Source organism: Vombatus ursinus, unplaced genomic scaffold (genome assembly GCF_900497805.2).
Source record: "Vombatus ursinus unplaced genomic scaffold, bare-nosed wombat genome assembly UNPS02014774.1, whole genome shotgun sequence".
NCBI lineage: Eukaryota > Metazoa > Chordata > Mammalia > Diprotodontia > Vombatidae > Vombatus > Vombatus ursinus.
The window spans coordinates 22,192,239-22,208,185 of record NW_020954552.1 but is presented as its reverse complement, the minus strand read 5'-3'; the positions used below and the strand labels follow the sequence as shown (position 1 = coordinate 22,208,185).

General features: G+C 35.7%; 1 protein-coding gene across 3 annotated transcripts in view; it reads left to right on the top strand.

Moving 5' to 3' along the window:
• The first annotated feature begins 73 nt into the window (after positions 1-73).
• The window catches only part of GFM2 (G elongation factor mitochondrial 2), a 41,462-nt gene continuing 25,588 nt past the window's right edge, over positions 74-15,947 (top strand). For 2 of the 3 annotated variants that reach the window (XM_027864171.1, XM_027864173.1), the window contains exons 1-7: positions 74-281; positions 2,364-2,444; positions 4,631-4,715; positions 10,723-10,774; positions 11,312-11,409; positions 12,850-12,975; positions 13,087-13,175. In XM_027864171.1, coding sequence (XP_027719972.1) covers positions 2,379-2,444; positions 4,631-4,715; positions 10,723-10,774; positions 11,312-11,409; positions 12,850-12,975; positions 13,087-13,175 — 516 coding nt within the window. In that variant the 5' untranslated portion in view covers positions 74-281; positions 2,364-2,378. The remainder of the gene's footprint in view (positions 282-2,363; positions 2,445-4,630; positions 4,716-10,722; positions 10,775-11,311; positions 11,410-12,849; positions 12,976-13,086; positions 13,176-15,947) is intronic. The other variant, XM_027864172.1, reaches the window with a different exon arrangement.

Genomic DNA, 15,947 nt, shown 5'->3' with positions numbered 1-15,947 from the left:
TCAACCAGAGGTGTCGGAACTTCCGTTCCGCTTCGCTCCGTCTTCTCTTTCCCAGTGCTTACCGCTTCCCACCAGAGGAGGGCCGGGCGGAAGTCACCGGAGGCTGCATTTGGCTGTTGCACTCCTGCGGCCGGAGGCGGAAAGTACTGACTTCCGGCTAGTGCCTCGAGTAGGAGTGAGCTGATGGCGGAGGCTGACGCCTTAGAGGTGGTTTTGCAGAAGCCGTAGACCGACCCCCAGACCAGCCGAGCGTCCGCTCCGTGGGGGCAGCTGTCCCTCAGGTGGGTCCTGACGAGGACGAAGGGCTTTGCGATGGATTCCCGGAGTTTGCTTTTCTGACCACTCCGAGATTGTAGGGTCCCTGAGGACAGGTATCCGGGGACCGTCTCCGGTCCGAGCCCTTCCTCTGCCCCAGCACTCAATGCTTTAGACTTGTAAAACAGATCTAAATTAAATTATGTTGCAATACACTTCAAGTAACACACTGGAAACCAGCTAGACCATAGTTTCTGAAATTTGAGGAGAAAAATAAGTAGACAAGCCCAAATGTACATTAAGAATTGGTGTGAATAAAACCAGAGACATTTGTAGCATGAATGATCCGGCCGGAGTTAAATCATTTTTTTTCCTGATGTGCTCTGCTTACTTCGGGCCGCTACAGGGCACTTTTATATCATTACAGCCTGTATTTTCCACTCTGAATGGCCCTTAATAAATGTTTGTAGACTGACCGTGAATGAATGAACTTGAGCAGGCTGTGCTCAATTTCAGAGCAGTGTAGGGGGAATTAGGACTCTTAAGTGCCGAGGTCACTGAAAATCATTCGAATGTATCTATTATTACTGCTTTTAGACGACAGAAAGGCATTCGGTTAGGAGGCAGATTTGGAATTCGAATATAAAAATAAACAGTGGATCTGGTCCATAGGAAAGTAAATGTTTTTCAGAGTACATTATCTTTAGGGCCAGAGTGGAAAATACAGGCTGTAATGATGTAAAAGTGCCCTCTAGCGGCACATCAGGAAAAAAATGATTTAACTCTAGCCAGGAGATCATTCATGCTACAAATCCCCCTGGTTTTATTTACACCAATTGTTAATGTACATTTGGGCTTGTCTATTTTTTCTCTTCTAAAATTTCAGAAACTGTGGTCTAGCTGATTTCCAGTGTGTTATTTGAAGTGTATTGCAATATAATTTTATTTAGTTCTGTTTTACAAGTCTAAATATAAGTGGATAAAAAGGTAGAAAACAAAGAAACACATTTTCTGCCTTCAGGGAACTTACCCGTTAGTGAGGAATGCAGTAATTTAGATCGATACAAAATATATGCAAAGTAAATTTGGAGAAGGGGAGAGCACCAAGAACCTAGGAAATTGGGAAAGACTTTGTGTTATTTGAGCTGAACTTTAAAAGGAGTTATGGATTCCAAGAGGCAGAAGTTAGGAAGCACAGTATTCCAGGTACGGGAGACAACCCATACAGGGGCAAAAAGAGTAATGTTGAGTAAGAGGAACAGGTCATAGGTGAGTTTGAAGGGAACAGAATATAGAAAGGGGAGTGATGTTAAGTCAATCAGGGAGCAGGACATGGATGATTATTCAGCATAAGAAGGAGTGTCAGACTGAGTGGAAGAGAATCAGGAAGAAGCAGTATCACAAAAATACATGTAGGACAGAGAATCCTGGAGGAGGTGTTAGGTGCCATGGAAAGGTTAAGAAGGATGTGGGTTGAGAAAAAGCACTTGGATGTATGCTTGGTGCTGCCTACCATAGAAGGCGCTAGCTCGGGTGTAGAGGACTTTGGTAACTCTTGTTAGGTAGCATATTGCCCAAGAAAAGGGAAAAAATGTTAACAAATATATGACTTTTTTTCCTGTTGTTGCTTTTTTTTCCGTATTCATATATAACATTTGAATCCTATTTATCAGTTTCCTGTTATGGCACTTCAGCTAGAGATAGGGAAGTAATTAGGTTCTAAAGGATAGAAACCAATCTACTTACTCTGCTTGAGAGAAACTAAAACTGTATGTGGAATACTGACATTTTCATGAATATCTTAGATATCATTTTTTCTGCTGCTTAAATTATTTTACGATGCTTTGGTTAGAGCACCAGTCTTTACTTTTAACATTTTGTTTCAAATGAAGTATTTAATTTTGAGGGATGAGGGGAAAATGTTAAACCTGAGAAACAAATATGTGTTTTCTCATTTTTAGGTAAATTTTTTATTTTCTAACTAATTTATTAAATTTTTCTTAAGAAAGTTAAGAAAAATTACCTTCCACATTTATCCAGCAAAATACTTAAATTCCTCAATTTAAGAATTAAAATTTAATTCTGTCACTGTGTTCTTTTTCTTTCAGTGAATAAATAGGACCATGATATTGACAAAATTAAGGAAATTTATAGTGAATCAACAGAAAGCATCCAGTTGGCATATTAATGTAAGTTTTTATCATTCTAATATTTGTTTTTAAATGTCTACATAGCATCATAGATTTAGAGCTGGAAAGGGACCTTAGAGGCCATCTAGACCAACTCCTTGTTTTATTGATGAAGAACTGAGAACCAGAGAAGTTAAGTGATATGTATATAAAATTTAGTACTTGGACCAGAATTACTCATGTAATGGCTGTTTAGATAAATAGATATAGATATACATACACATACATACACACATATCCCTAAACCTCATTTTATTGTACCCCAAATAACTTAAAAGACTATCATATAAAAACGTTACAAAGCAAAGTTAGGTTAATTTTAAAAATTTACTAAAATAACCAAAATAGACATACATGGCAAAATCATACTTTTGTGGAACACAGAAATTGTAATTGTGTGACATGTGTTAGTGTTGAGCTAGGCTCTTACTTGATTTGCTCCCCCTATTGGGACATAAGTTTTTCTGCATAGAGGAAGCATCTTATTTGGGAATAATTGGTGACCCTTGGTTAGATATACAGGCTGTGTTAGCATTCAGTGAATGTTCTAACTTTCTACCAGTTAAACTATTTTTTAAACCCAGAAACTAGTTATATGTTTGCTGAGTTATCTATTTCAAAATCTCCCCAGTTTTCTGTAACCTGTCTTCCCTAAAGTCATCAGTACATTCTGAAAAATGTTCCTCTCCTCCCTGAGGTAACAATTAGTTAAAAGTCTTAATCAGCATTTCCTTTTTAAATTAGTCATTGAGTTGTAGATTTAGAACTGAAAAAGGCATCTGAGGGGCCATGAGACCCTCATTTACAGAGAAGGAAACTGAGTCCCAGAGAGATTAAATAACTTAATCTAAGATCACACCACAAGCAAAAAAGGAAGAATTTGGAGCCAAGTCTTCTGACTTCAGGTTCAGAGTCCTCTGCATTAATTGGCTGTGGATCCAAAACCTGTCTCTGCTACTTACTACCAGTGACCTGGAACAAGTCACTTAACCTAGGCTTTACTTTCCTCCTGCCCTGAGAAAGAGGTTTTTTTCCTTTGTGTGGTAAGAATTCATTCTATAAAAGGAAGTTCATTCTTGAATTTCTTTTCAGGTGACAGACTGTCTTCTTAGAACAATCTGCCAACTTCATTGCTGCAGAATTTTTTTTTTTTTTTTTAACAAATAGCTTTGGTCCTGATCCATTCACAAAAACGCAGGATTTTGCAAAATCCCATTAATGAATAGGATGCGTTCCAGACACATTTTCTTGTCAGATATTTACTAGGGCTCACAAGTCCCTTAACCTCTTTGATCTTCAGTTTCCTCATCTGTTGACATGAAGGATTTGTACTAAATGATCTCTTAGAGCCCTTCTAGCTCTATGATTTTATGACTTTAAATAGAAATCGTATAGAAGATGTAGAGATATGTTAGAAAAGGGAAGGTATGGTACAAATATGTCATTAAACATTAACTAAAATTGCATGAAATATGCTGACAAGCTTTAAATAGGCATTTTTGAAGTCTTGGGACAGAAAAAAAATGCAATTAATGCTGTAGGGCAGTGGTATCAAACTTAAAAATAGATCCTGCAGCCCTGCCGTTGACTTAGAAAACCACAAATTAACATTATCTGTGTTGCATTGTATTTTTTATTTTGTTAAACATTTCAATTACATTTTAATCTGGTTCAGAAGGACTTTGACCAGTTTTATACCTCTGTTGTAGGTGGCTGGGATGCTGTAGGCCCTAACAGAAGTTTGTGATGATATTTTCTTCATTACCAGGGATTCCCAGGAATCTGTTGACCATAGCTATAGCCAGTCCAACCCCACCTCTGCACCCCCCCAAAAAAACACCCAAAACAAGCAAAACAAAACTAAATTATCCTCCCCAGGATGTATTTGGGAAAGAACATCCATTTACCTTTCTAATTTATTTCCTTTCCCTCCCTCCCCAAGTCGCCTTAGAAGACAATGTGAAATTTATCTTCTACTGAAGCCTCACTTGTAGTGATTTTAGGTTGTCAGTTCCAGAAAGGTTAGGAGTCCTTTATTATAGGATTTAACAGAAATGTAAAGGACCAGATTGTCCCCAGACAAAGGACATAATGCAAATCAGGAAAATAACAATATGAAAGGAAGTTTGCTTTTTTTTAGGTGTGTTTTAGTAAAACTAACTTCTCATTTTTCTTTTTCTTCACAGCACGTGTGTTCCCATAGAACAAGAGTGATTTTAAAGGGATTCATATCTCAAGCTTCTCTCAGAAGAAATTATAGTTCCTTACCAGGTATAGGTTTTGGTTACATCTCAATTTGCCTTAAATTTTTTCTGTCTTCTTTTATTTCCCTTCTACCCTTGTGAAGTCCTTGAGAGCAGGTATTACATTTTATCTTAGCCATTGTATCTCCCTTACCATCTAACAGAGTGGCTTCATATGACAGGTAGTCCATAAATGTTTGTGGACGTTGAAATACACAATCCTGCTCAAGTTCAGGTTCAGAGTGACCCTCTGAGGGCCTCAAAGTCTGAGAGATTCTGTGTTCTGAGAGAATTGTTTCATGTATGTATTGCAAAAAAATGAGATCTTTGTTCTTACAAGAGGTATTTTTCTTTTGTCCCATGCCTTGAGGTCACAGGGATGGTAAGGGCAAACAGAAAAGTCCTTAAGAAGAATAGGGGAAGGAGCCAGCAGGATGGAAGCTGTGTTCTCCTCTGCCAGGAATCTCAGAGAAATCCAAAGAGTTAACTGATGTAAATGTAACCAAATAAGACCTTGAGATCTGTTCATAGATTTCTGACTACTGAGTGGGTAGTTGTACTGTAAAATATTAACTTCTTTTCCTTAAAACAAATGACTATCTCTGGTATACTGCTACTTAAACCTAAAGGAATAGAGTAAATGACTTGTAGTAGTTGGAGACTATACTAATATTATTGCAATGTTAAGATTGCATTAGGATTTTTAACATTACATTGAACTTGCGGTCAGTTAAAATGTCTTTTTAAGTTCTTTTAAGTTTTATATTAAAACTCTCAAGTTTTTTTAAAAAAATTTTTTTACATGCTTTTATGTCTATCCCACAGAACCCACTCCTTGCCAGTTGATTAACAACCAAAAAAAAAAAAAATCACAAAATAAAATAAAGCCTTTATCCAAAACATACATAACCCAAGAAAACAAATTTCCATGTTGGCCATGCCCCAAAACATACTTCTCTTTATACATTTTAAGTTATTTATACATTTTAAGTTTATCATCTCTTTGTCAAGAGGTAAATGGTATGTTTTCCTCTTCAGACTTCTGGACTTCTGGTTTGTCATTTCATTGATCAGAATTCTGAACTCTTTCAGAGTCGTTTTTCTCTATGTTGTCATTGTACAATGACATTTATGTCATATAAATGTACATTTATACAATGTTGTCATTGTATAAATTATTCTCTTAGTTCTGGTCACTTTGCTCTGTAATAGTTCATAGAGGTCTGCTCTTTTTCCTCTGAAATTGTCCATTTCACCTTTTATTGCACAATAATATTCTGTTATATTTATATTACAATTTATCTATTCCCTAGTACAAGGATACCTCCTTAGTTTCAGTTTTTTTAGCTACAATGAAAAGAGTTGCTATAAATATTTTTGTAGCAATTAAGTCTTTTCACTCTTTCTTTGCTTTCACTGGGGTATGGGCCTACTACTGGTATAGCTAGATCAAAAGGATTGCACAATTTAACAATTTTGGGGATATAGTTCCAGAGTATAGGCCAGAATGACTGGACTGATTCACACCTCCATCAACAGTTAACTAATTTTGGATGTGTCTTTTTCCTCTTTTGTCATCTTTGCCAGTCTGATGGTTGTGAGGTGGAACCTCAAAGTTGCTTTAATTTGCATTTCTCTAATTATCATTGATATATAGCTTTCTTATATGGTTTTAGGGGTGGCTAGGTGGCATAGTGGATAGAATAGCAGGTCTGGTGGTAGGAAGAAGACCTCAGATTTGGGCTGAGACGCTTACTAGCTGTGTGACCCTGGACAAGGCCCTTAATTTCTATTTGCTTGTCTTCTCATCTGTAAATTAGGGATAACAATAGCACCTCTGGCTCAGGGTTGTTGTATCAAATGAGACAATTGTAGAGCATTTATCACAGGCACATAGAAAGGCATATAGAAAGCACTATATAAATTTAGCTATTGCTATTGTTTATAGTTTGGATTTCTTCCTAAGAAAATTTCCTGTTCCTATCCTTTGACCATTTATCTATTGGGGAGTAAGTCTTAGTTTTAGAAATTTAAATCAGTTCCTTATATTTCTTGGATTATGATCTTTATCAGAGAAACTTGCAGCAAAGATTCCCCCCACACCCTTTTACCTCTCTCCCTTCTAATTTTAACAACATTAAATTCATTTTTTCAAGAACTTTTAAATTTTGTATCATCAAAATTGTCCCTTTTATCTTGTATGAACTTATCTCTTGTTTAAACATGAACTTCTTCTTTGTCCATAAAGATAATTTCTTCCTTACTCATCTGATTTGTTTCTGATATGACCTTTTATATCTAGGTCAAATATCGATTTAGATCAGACCCGCACAACCTACTTTCAGCACACCAAAGGATTTCCTCTACATACAAAGGATGTTTTCCTCCAAAATTTTTGCGGGCCACCCCAAAATCCTTTGGCGTGCTGTAAGTAACCGGCGGGCCACAGGTTGTGTAGGCCTGATTTAGATCTTTTTTTTGTATGAGGTATGAGGTGTTGCTTTAAATCTAAATTTCTAGTTTGTAGTCCAGTTTTCCCAGTAGTTTTTGTCAAATAGTCCTTTCCTCAGTAATTGAGGAACACAAAGTGCTGCTGTTTGTTTGCTTTTCTATGTTATCTGTTATTAGAACCTGATCTGTTTGATTAATCAACTCCTTTTGCTTTTTAATGTGCATCAAAAATCATTTTAAAGATTACTGCTTTGTAGTACAGTTTGAGAACTCCTTCCTTCCTCCTTTTGTTTTTTCATTGTCACCCTTGAGATTCTTACCCTTTTCTTCCTCCATATGAATTTCATTATTTTTTTCTAGCTCCATAAAATATTCCTTGGATTGTTTGATTGGTACAGCACTGAATAAGTAAATTATTAAGTATAATAATTTTGTCATTTTTATTATATTTGCCCAGCCTATCCATGAGCAATTAATGTTTCTTCAATTACTTAGGTCTCTATTTCTGCAGAGTGCTTTTAGTTGGATTCATATAATTCTTAGGTATATCTTTGTACAGAGAAACTTGCCGCAAAGATTTTTTTTTACCATTTACCTATTTATCTTCTAATTTTAACAATATTAGATTTGTTTGTGCATATATTTTGAGTACCATTTCTCTTTCTAGCCCTTTCTACTGAGTTTTGTTGGTAACATACAGGAATGCTAATGCTTTATATGATTTTATTTTATATCCTACAGCTTTGTTAAATTTATTAATTCATGATTTCAATTAAATTTTTTTTTGTTTTTTCGCTTTTTGGTTAAGGCAGTTGGGGTTAAGTGACATGCCCAGGGTCACACAGCTAGGAAGTGTCAAGTGTCTGAGATCAGATTTGAACTCAGGTCCTTCTGACTCCAAGGCCAGAGTTCTATCCACTGCGCCACCTAACTGCCCCAGTCAATTAATTTTTAGTTGGCTCTTTAGGGTTTATAAGCAAATTTAAGTCATATTGATGAAAAGCAATAGTTTTGTTCCTCTTTGCCTTTGCTTAGTGCCTGGATTTCTCTCTTTTGTCTTGTTACTAAACTAGCATTTCTAGTATTGTGTTAAATATTACTGGTAAAATTAGACTTTCTTGCTTTATTCCTTTAGTGTTTCTTCACTACATATAATACTTGCTCTTTGATTTAAATAGATAGGTCCACTTGTTCCTGTACTTCCTAGTGTTTCTAATAAAAATGCATGTTTGAGTCTTTTCACATCTGTTGATATAATCATATCTTATTAACATGACTTATTTTTTATAGTCATCCTTATGTTGAACCTACTTTTTTCATGGCATGAATCCAACCTGATCACAGTGTATAATCTGTTTAGTATTTTGTTGTAGCCTATTTGTTAATGTTTTATTTAAAGTTTTTGTATCAGTGTTCATTAGGGATGTTGGTCTGTAATTTTCTTTTTCTGCTTTGTCTTTCTCTGGTTTAGGTATCGAGACCATATTTGTACTGTAGAAAGAATTTGGAAGGGTGACTTCTTTTCTCATGGCAAACAGTTTATATAGTATTGCTATAAATTATTTTTTGAATATTTGTTTTATGAATATTTCATGAAGCAAATATTCTTTTTTCATAATCCTAGGTGTATTGCTACCTAAACCTAGAGGAATGGAACAAATGACTTCTAGAAGTTCAACACAATTTAGACTTGAGATCACATTGGGTTTTTGTTAACAGTCACATTGAACTTGCTGAAATATCCATATCTTTGTACGTGTATTGTTATTAAATTCTATCTTATACTTTCATGATTAAGTATTTGAACCTTAGTACAAGACCTTTTAGTTCTCTTATAGGTAATGATAGTAGTGTGTTTTTATTATATGCAGGGAAAATGTGAGGGAAATACACCATTTAGCTCTTGGACAGAGGGAATGACTAATGCCAAGGAAATTTAAGTAGCTGTTATAATTCAACTCAACAAACATTTATTAAATGCCTTCTATATGAATAGTAGCTGTGTGACCTAAGCAAGTCACTTCACCCTGTTTGCCTCAGTTTCCTCATCTGTAAAATGTACTGAATAAGGAAATGGCAAACCACTCCAGTATCTTCACCAAGAAAATCCCAAATGGGGTCACAAAGAGTTGGACACAACTGGAATGACTCAACAACAACATATAAATAGTATTGTGCCAGGCTCTGGCATTCAAAGACAATAACATCAATACTCAAGAAATTTTCTGCTGGGGGGATACAAAATGGACCCAGATAAGTAAATAATAAAAGTGTGAGAAGACACTAATAACTGAGGAGGAGGAGAAGGGAGGGACAGGAAGAGGGATGAAATCAGGGAAGACTTCATAGAGGAGGTGCCACCTTAGCTAAAACCTTGAAGGAAAATGGACATTTTAATAAGTAAAGACGATTGAGCACACTCTAGATAAAGGAAATAGCTTGTGGGAATGCATGGAAGCAGAGGATGAAATCTTTAGTTCAGGATACAGCCAGTAGTCCTTTAATTAATTTTGGTTCCTTTATTTCAACTATGCTGAATATGGGCTTTACAGCATCCTTTGGATTCTCAAACCCATTCAGTGTCAGGTGTTTAATAAATTCAGTAAAAACATTTTTTGTTTTTATTAAAATCCCTCATGTTTTCCTAGGAATTTAGGGAAAATGTGAATTGTAGAAAAATTTACAATGAAATAAATTTGTAAATTGACTAGAGTTTTGCTTTAATTTGCTTTAATAATAAAGGTTATTATGAACACTAAATAAAGTTACCATGGTCAGCTTTTCTTTTTCTAGCAACCTAAGTTTCTCAAGGAACAAATTATTACAGTTCCTGTTCCAGTGATACCTTTAGCATTAACCTAGGAGGCACGAATGAAAAGCTTTTACTGTGTGCAGAGCACTGGACTAATCCATGAGGATATAAATAGAAAAACAAGACAGCTTCTGCTCTGAGGTGGCTGCAGGGCCTGGGCTGGGAGCAGGGCTGGTGCTCTGGGACGCAGTAGTGCTGCTATTTCAAGGGTTCTTGGGCTCAGGGTCTGAGGGGAGCACCAACTGCCTTCGTTCTTTCCCTCTGGATGATTGATGATTCAGCTAGACTAGCTTGTCTGCCCCAAAGGTAGAGTTGCTTGGCAGTTGTTTAAAGGTGAAAAGCACATGAAGATGCTGATTGCTCACTAGGATCTTTCTGCTCTTCAGCATCAATTTTCACCATAAATAATGAGACTTTATCTAGAGTTTAGTGGAAATGTAGTTAGTACAAGTTCTAGTGACTCAGTATTTTCATTTTTAATTGCATCAGTTCTATACATGTATATATGTAAAAGTTGTAAGACTGTAGGTGTAAAATCTCTTCATATTGAAGTTTTTTGTTTTTTTTTTAAAGAACTACTGAGGTAAACATGTTTTTGTTTTTCTTCATTTTGGTTGCAGAAGAAATTGTAGTTACTTGAAAACTTGGAGTGAGTTGGTTTTTAATTGGTTTAAGCTTATTTGGAAATATCTAGACTTATAAATTTTTTTTTCAAGTTTCTTATGTAAATTAAAACTTCTAATTTTGCCCTTTTCCTTCCTCTTTTGTATAGTAGAAAATGATATCAAATCTCTGCGCTCCATCATCAATCCTCCTATGGCTAAGTAAGTAATTTCATAGACTTCATTCGCTTTTATAATAATTTTAATTTGTGAGGCTGCTTTTTTCTTCTTCTTTATGCTTTGTTAATTTAGAGAATGCTACAACTTCTATTTCATATGCCTGACTAATAATAAGCTTGGATATGTATCTGAAAATCCAGATTGCCTTCTGTTTGTCTCTCAATACTTTAATTTTAATAGCGTAGAAGTCATGCCATGTTTTCAAGATTTTAACAGTTTTTTTAATGATCATTTCTGTCTAATTAGGACTTACGTTATAAAGGCACCTTGAGATATATTTTCTTTTTTTTTTTAAGCTAAGTTTTGCCATCCCTATCATACAAATAACATAAAATACCATACCATTTCATGATTAAATATACATCACTGCTTTAAAAAGTTGAAACACTATATAATTGTGTTATTTTCTTATTTGCAATTCCATTAATGGCATTCAAGTCACTTATTTTAAGTTAATTCTTATGTTTACTCATTTAAATGAATTAGTATGTTGTCTAAAATTTTTTTTTCTTTAAACAGAATTCGTAACATTGGAATTATGGCTCATATTGATGCAGGCAAAACCACAACCACAGAGAGAATATTGTATTATTCTGGATATACAGGATCTTTGGGAGGTGAGAATGGTTTTCCCATCACAATTAATTTAAATAAAATTGAAAATAGTATCGGAAAGTATTTTGATGAAGAAATGCAATAAATGGCCTTTCATCCTTCCGTGAGACTAATAAGTTTATGGTCATTTTGCTGAAGTATTGATATATTTTTATCCTTTCTCTAGGTTATAGAGTCTTGACATTATACTGAATTTAGAGTAATATTTGTCCAAAAGAAAAAATCCAGGAATGAAAATTTGTAATTCTTTCTCCATATTTCAGTGTTTCCATTGCTTTTGGTACCTCAGGCATGTACTTCAGTTCTTTAAGTTTCTCAGACAAATATGCTGCATAAGTTGGCACCAAGAATGTGTTAACTGTGCCTTTCTTCTCGTGGCCCAACAGTTAATACAAACTAAATGTTTTTATCTTTTATCATCTCTGCCCATTTGATGAATGTGAGAGAAAACATCAAAGTTGTTTTAATTTGTGTCTCTCCTATTGTTAGTGGTTAACAACAATTTTTCACATGGTGGTTGATATTTTGTGTTTCTCTTTCTGAAAACATACATATTCTTTAAGCACTGAAGCTGTTGAGGAATAGCTCTGTCTATGAAATCATAACAATTCCATCTATATCATGCATATTATGGGAAGAGAAAGAAACAAACATTTAATAAGTGTTTACTATGTGCCAGGCAGACAGTGAGGTGGTGTAGTGGAGAGAGTGATGGCCCTGGAATAAGGAGGATCTGAGTTCAAATCTGTGTGCAAACACTTAATAGCTGTGTGACCCTGGGCAAGTCAGTTAACTTTTTTTGCCTTATTTCCTCATCTGTAAAATGAACTGGAGAAGGAAATGCCAAACCACTCTAGTATCTTTGCCAAGAAAACCCCAAATGGGGTCACAAAGAGTCGGACACGACTGAAAATGATTAAACAACAACAGCAGAAATGTGCCAGGGACTGTGCTAAGCACTTTACAAAGATTACCTAATTTGATCCTCACAGCAACCTATGTGGCAGGTGGATGTTATTGTTATCCTCATTTCACAGTTGAAGAAACTGAGGAAGACGTGGTAAGTGACTGCTAGTGTCTGAGGTTTGATATGACCTCAGATTGTCCTTACTCCAAGCCCACCACTCTATCCACTATGCCATCTAGTTACCTTGAATCAGATTTTTAGCAGAATGTTTGAGGCAAGTGTTTTTCCAGTTGATAATTTTAAAGTGTAGCTGAATTGATTTTCTTCATGCAGAAGTTTTTTAATTGTATGTGGTTGAAACTGTTAATTTTTCTCCATTTAATTAGTTAAACCAGGTTTTCATGGCTTGGAAGTTGTTTCTCTATACATCATATTATTGTTTATTGATATGTTTTCCAAAGTAACTTAAACTATTTTGTCATGAGAAAACAAAAATTATTGACTAAATTAATGTATGTGTCTTTTTTCTGGGTAGATGTTGATGATGGGGACACAGTGACGGATTTCATGGCCCAAGAGCGAGAAAGAGGCATTACCATTCAATCAGCTGCTGTTACATTTGATTGGAAGGGGTGTAGAGTTAATCTAATTGATACGCCAGGTATAGTACAATTGATACATTGATACTCCAGGTACACCAATTCTAATCAGGTACAGATTGTTATTAATTTTTGTTACACTTTAAACATTTCATTTCTAATCTTTTCCTTAGGTCACGTGGACTTCACTTTAGAAGTTGAACGCTGTCTAAGAGTATTGGATGGTGCAGTAGCTGTATTTGATGCTTCAGCAGGTGTAGAGGTAAAAAATATTAAAGTAAAATGGAGACTGTTGTGATACTAAATAAATTGATTAAAGTCTCTGAGATTTTAGTATTATTTACTATTTGTGTATAAGTCAGAGTTTTGTTACAAAGTATTTAATAATTTAATTCTTGTATTTAGTGTTAGATAGAAGGTATTCATATTTTTTTTTAAATCATAGTGCCATTCTATAGGAAATATAAAATTTAGCATAATGAGACCTGCTTGGCTATCTTAAATTACATTGTGTTACATTGAGATTTTAAAATGCATTCATTATAGATCTCCTTCTTCTGTTCTCTGTGCCCAGATTTTTTTTTTTTGGCTGGGCAATGGGGTTAAGCGACTTGCCCAGAGTCACACAGCTAGTAAGTGTTATGTGTCCGAGGCCGGATTTGAACTCAGGTCCTCCTCAATCCAGGGCCAGTGCTCTATCCACTGCGCCACCTAGCTGCCCCCAGATTTTTTTTTATGTACAATTTGAAAGCTACATTATTTCCTCCTTCTTTGTTAATGTTGTGAACTTTGACCTATAGATGCTGCTGCCTTTAAGTTCCAGATAAAAACCTATGACAGACACTGATTCTTACCTATCATTTAAAGTCCAGCCTAATTACCATCTCCTTTAGGAAGCTTCCCTGTTTCCTCCAGTCAATGATGACCTTCCTTGTTAAGATTTCATGCATCATTGTACATCCCACTGCAACACTGCCTTGTGGAGAGAATACTGGCCTTATGGTTTGATTACTGAGCCTTAGTCTCCTCATCTGTAAAATGAGGAAATAATACTTTTCCCGCCCATCTCACAAAGCTATTGAGAGGAAAAGATGATACGCCATATGTCATATATGTTAAGAATAGACTGGTGATTTCTTATATTCTTTTCTTCTCAGTTTTGTCTTGTATTTTGCCTAAGTATAGATGTTGTAGTCCCCCAGTAGAACAAAATATCTTTGGGAAAAGGAGTTATTTTTTTCTTTTAAAAGAAAACCTCAATGACAGCCTCATTTTCATGGTGCCTCCACTTTTAAATGGAACCACCTCTCTTTCCCAGAGAGCCATCCTTTGTGACAAAGAGCAAAGCAAGAAGGGGAAAGATTGTCCAATCAGGACATCTGTCCAGTGTGGACAGGGTGTGCAGGCCAGGCTTCTCATCCCCACTTCTGCAAACAAAGGGGGAGGTGGATTTTCTCTTCTCTTTGGGGCAACTTTTTTGTTTCTGTTTTTGGTGACCCCAGCACTTACACAACCTGTGAACATGGTAGACACTTAACAATTATTTGTTGAATTGAGAGTTGTCTGAACATGGGACAGAGTTGGCTATCAACTACTGACTGTTTTTGTGGTGTTGTCTGAGGTACTGCACTCAAAAAAAAAGTCATTGATATCTTTTACTTTCATATCATTTACATTTCCCTATATGTCTCCTCCTCTTGCTAGAAAATCACACCTTAGTCTTTTTACTTTCTAATTGAATCAGAGATCTAGAGCTGGAAGGGACCTATCTCAGATATTATCTCATCCAATCTCCTGATTTTACAGATGAGGAAACTGAGGTCCAGCAAGGGGAAATAACTTGCGTAGTATCACACAGATAGTAAGTGACAGAGGCAGAATTTGAACCCAGATCCTTTGATTCCAGAGCCAATGCTTTTTCCACTTTACTTCCAATCTTCCTGTAAGTTTGCTCTTGTCATTACTCTATGTTTGCCAGATATTTTCTTGTTAAGAGACACATTTTATTGCCTACATGGGCTTTGCCTTGATTTTGTGATGTGCTTGAATAACAAATTTCCAGATTTATGTTGCATTAAGTGCTTTAAGGCAAATAGTAGGGAATTAATTTTGTTAATTTGTTCATAGGTATTTTCTGTATATGTTTTGGTTGTTTTTCCTAGTATTGCTACAGAAGTAACTTGTATAAGTCTCCCTTTTAGGTGGACCTTTCTATGCTTTGGGGGCAACTGGGTGGCTCAGTGGAGAGAGTGCTGGACCTGGAGTCAGGAAGACTTATCTTCCTGAGTTCAGATCTAGCCTCAGACACTTACTAGCTGTGTGACCCTGGGCAAGTCACTTAACCCTGTTTGCCTCAGTTTCCTCAGTTGTCAAATGAGCTGGAGAAGGAAATGGCAAACCATGCCAGTATCTTTTGCTAAGAAAACCCCAAATGGTGTCAACAAAGAGTCAGACGTGACTGAAAACTACTGAATAACAACAACTATGATTTTATCACCAAATGATGTTGTTTATGTTTGGCTTCAAGCCTTAATAGATAATGGTGGTTTATGGTATCTGTAGCCATAAAGCTTTATAACCCCATACTGAGTAATTTTTAGAATGGAATTTAGTGGTCACATTAAAAGAAGAGAAAAACATAAGTACTGATATTTGTTTTGTAGGTGTCTTTATGCTGTATGTTTTCTTTAAACACACACACACACACACACACACACACAGAAAACAAACCTTGCTAACTAACTTGCTATGAAAATAAGATTTTTTTTTTGGTTTGAACCTAAAATTTCCTTAGAATATGGCGCCGTCAGTGAAAAACTTCCTCTTTAAATGCAGAGCTCCTATTTTAATACACTTTAGAATCTTAGAGAGTTGCTAAAGATACTGAGAGGTTAAATAATGTATCGGTTCTGAGACTTGAACCCAGATTTTCCCCACTCAGAGGCTGGCTGTCTTTTCCCTATACCACATTGACCATCTTGTGAAAATATGATCTGTAATTCTTCTTTCTGTTATTCATTCCATATGACATTCC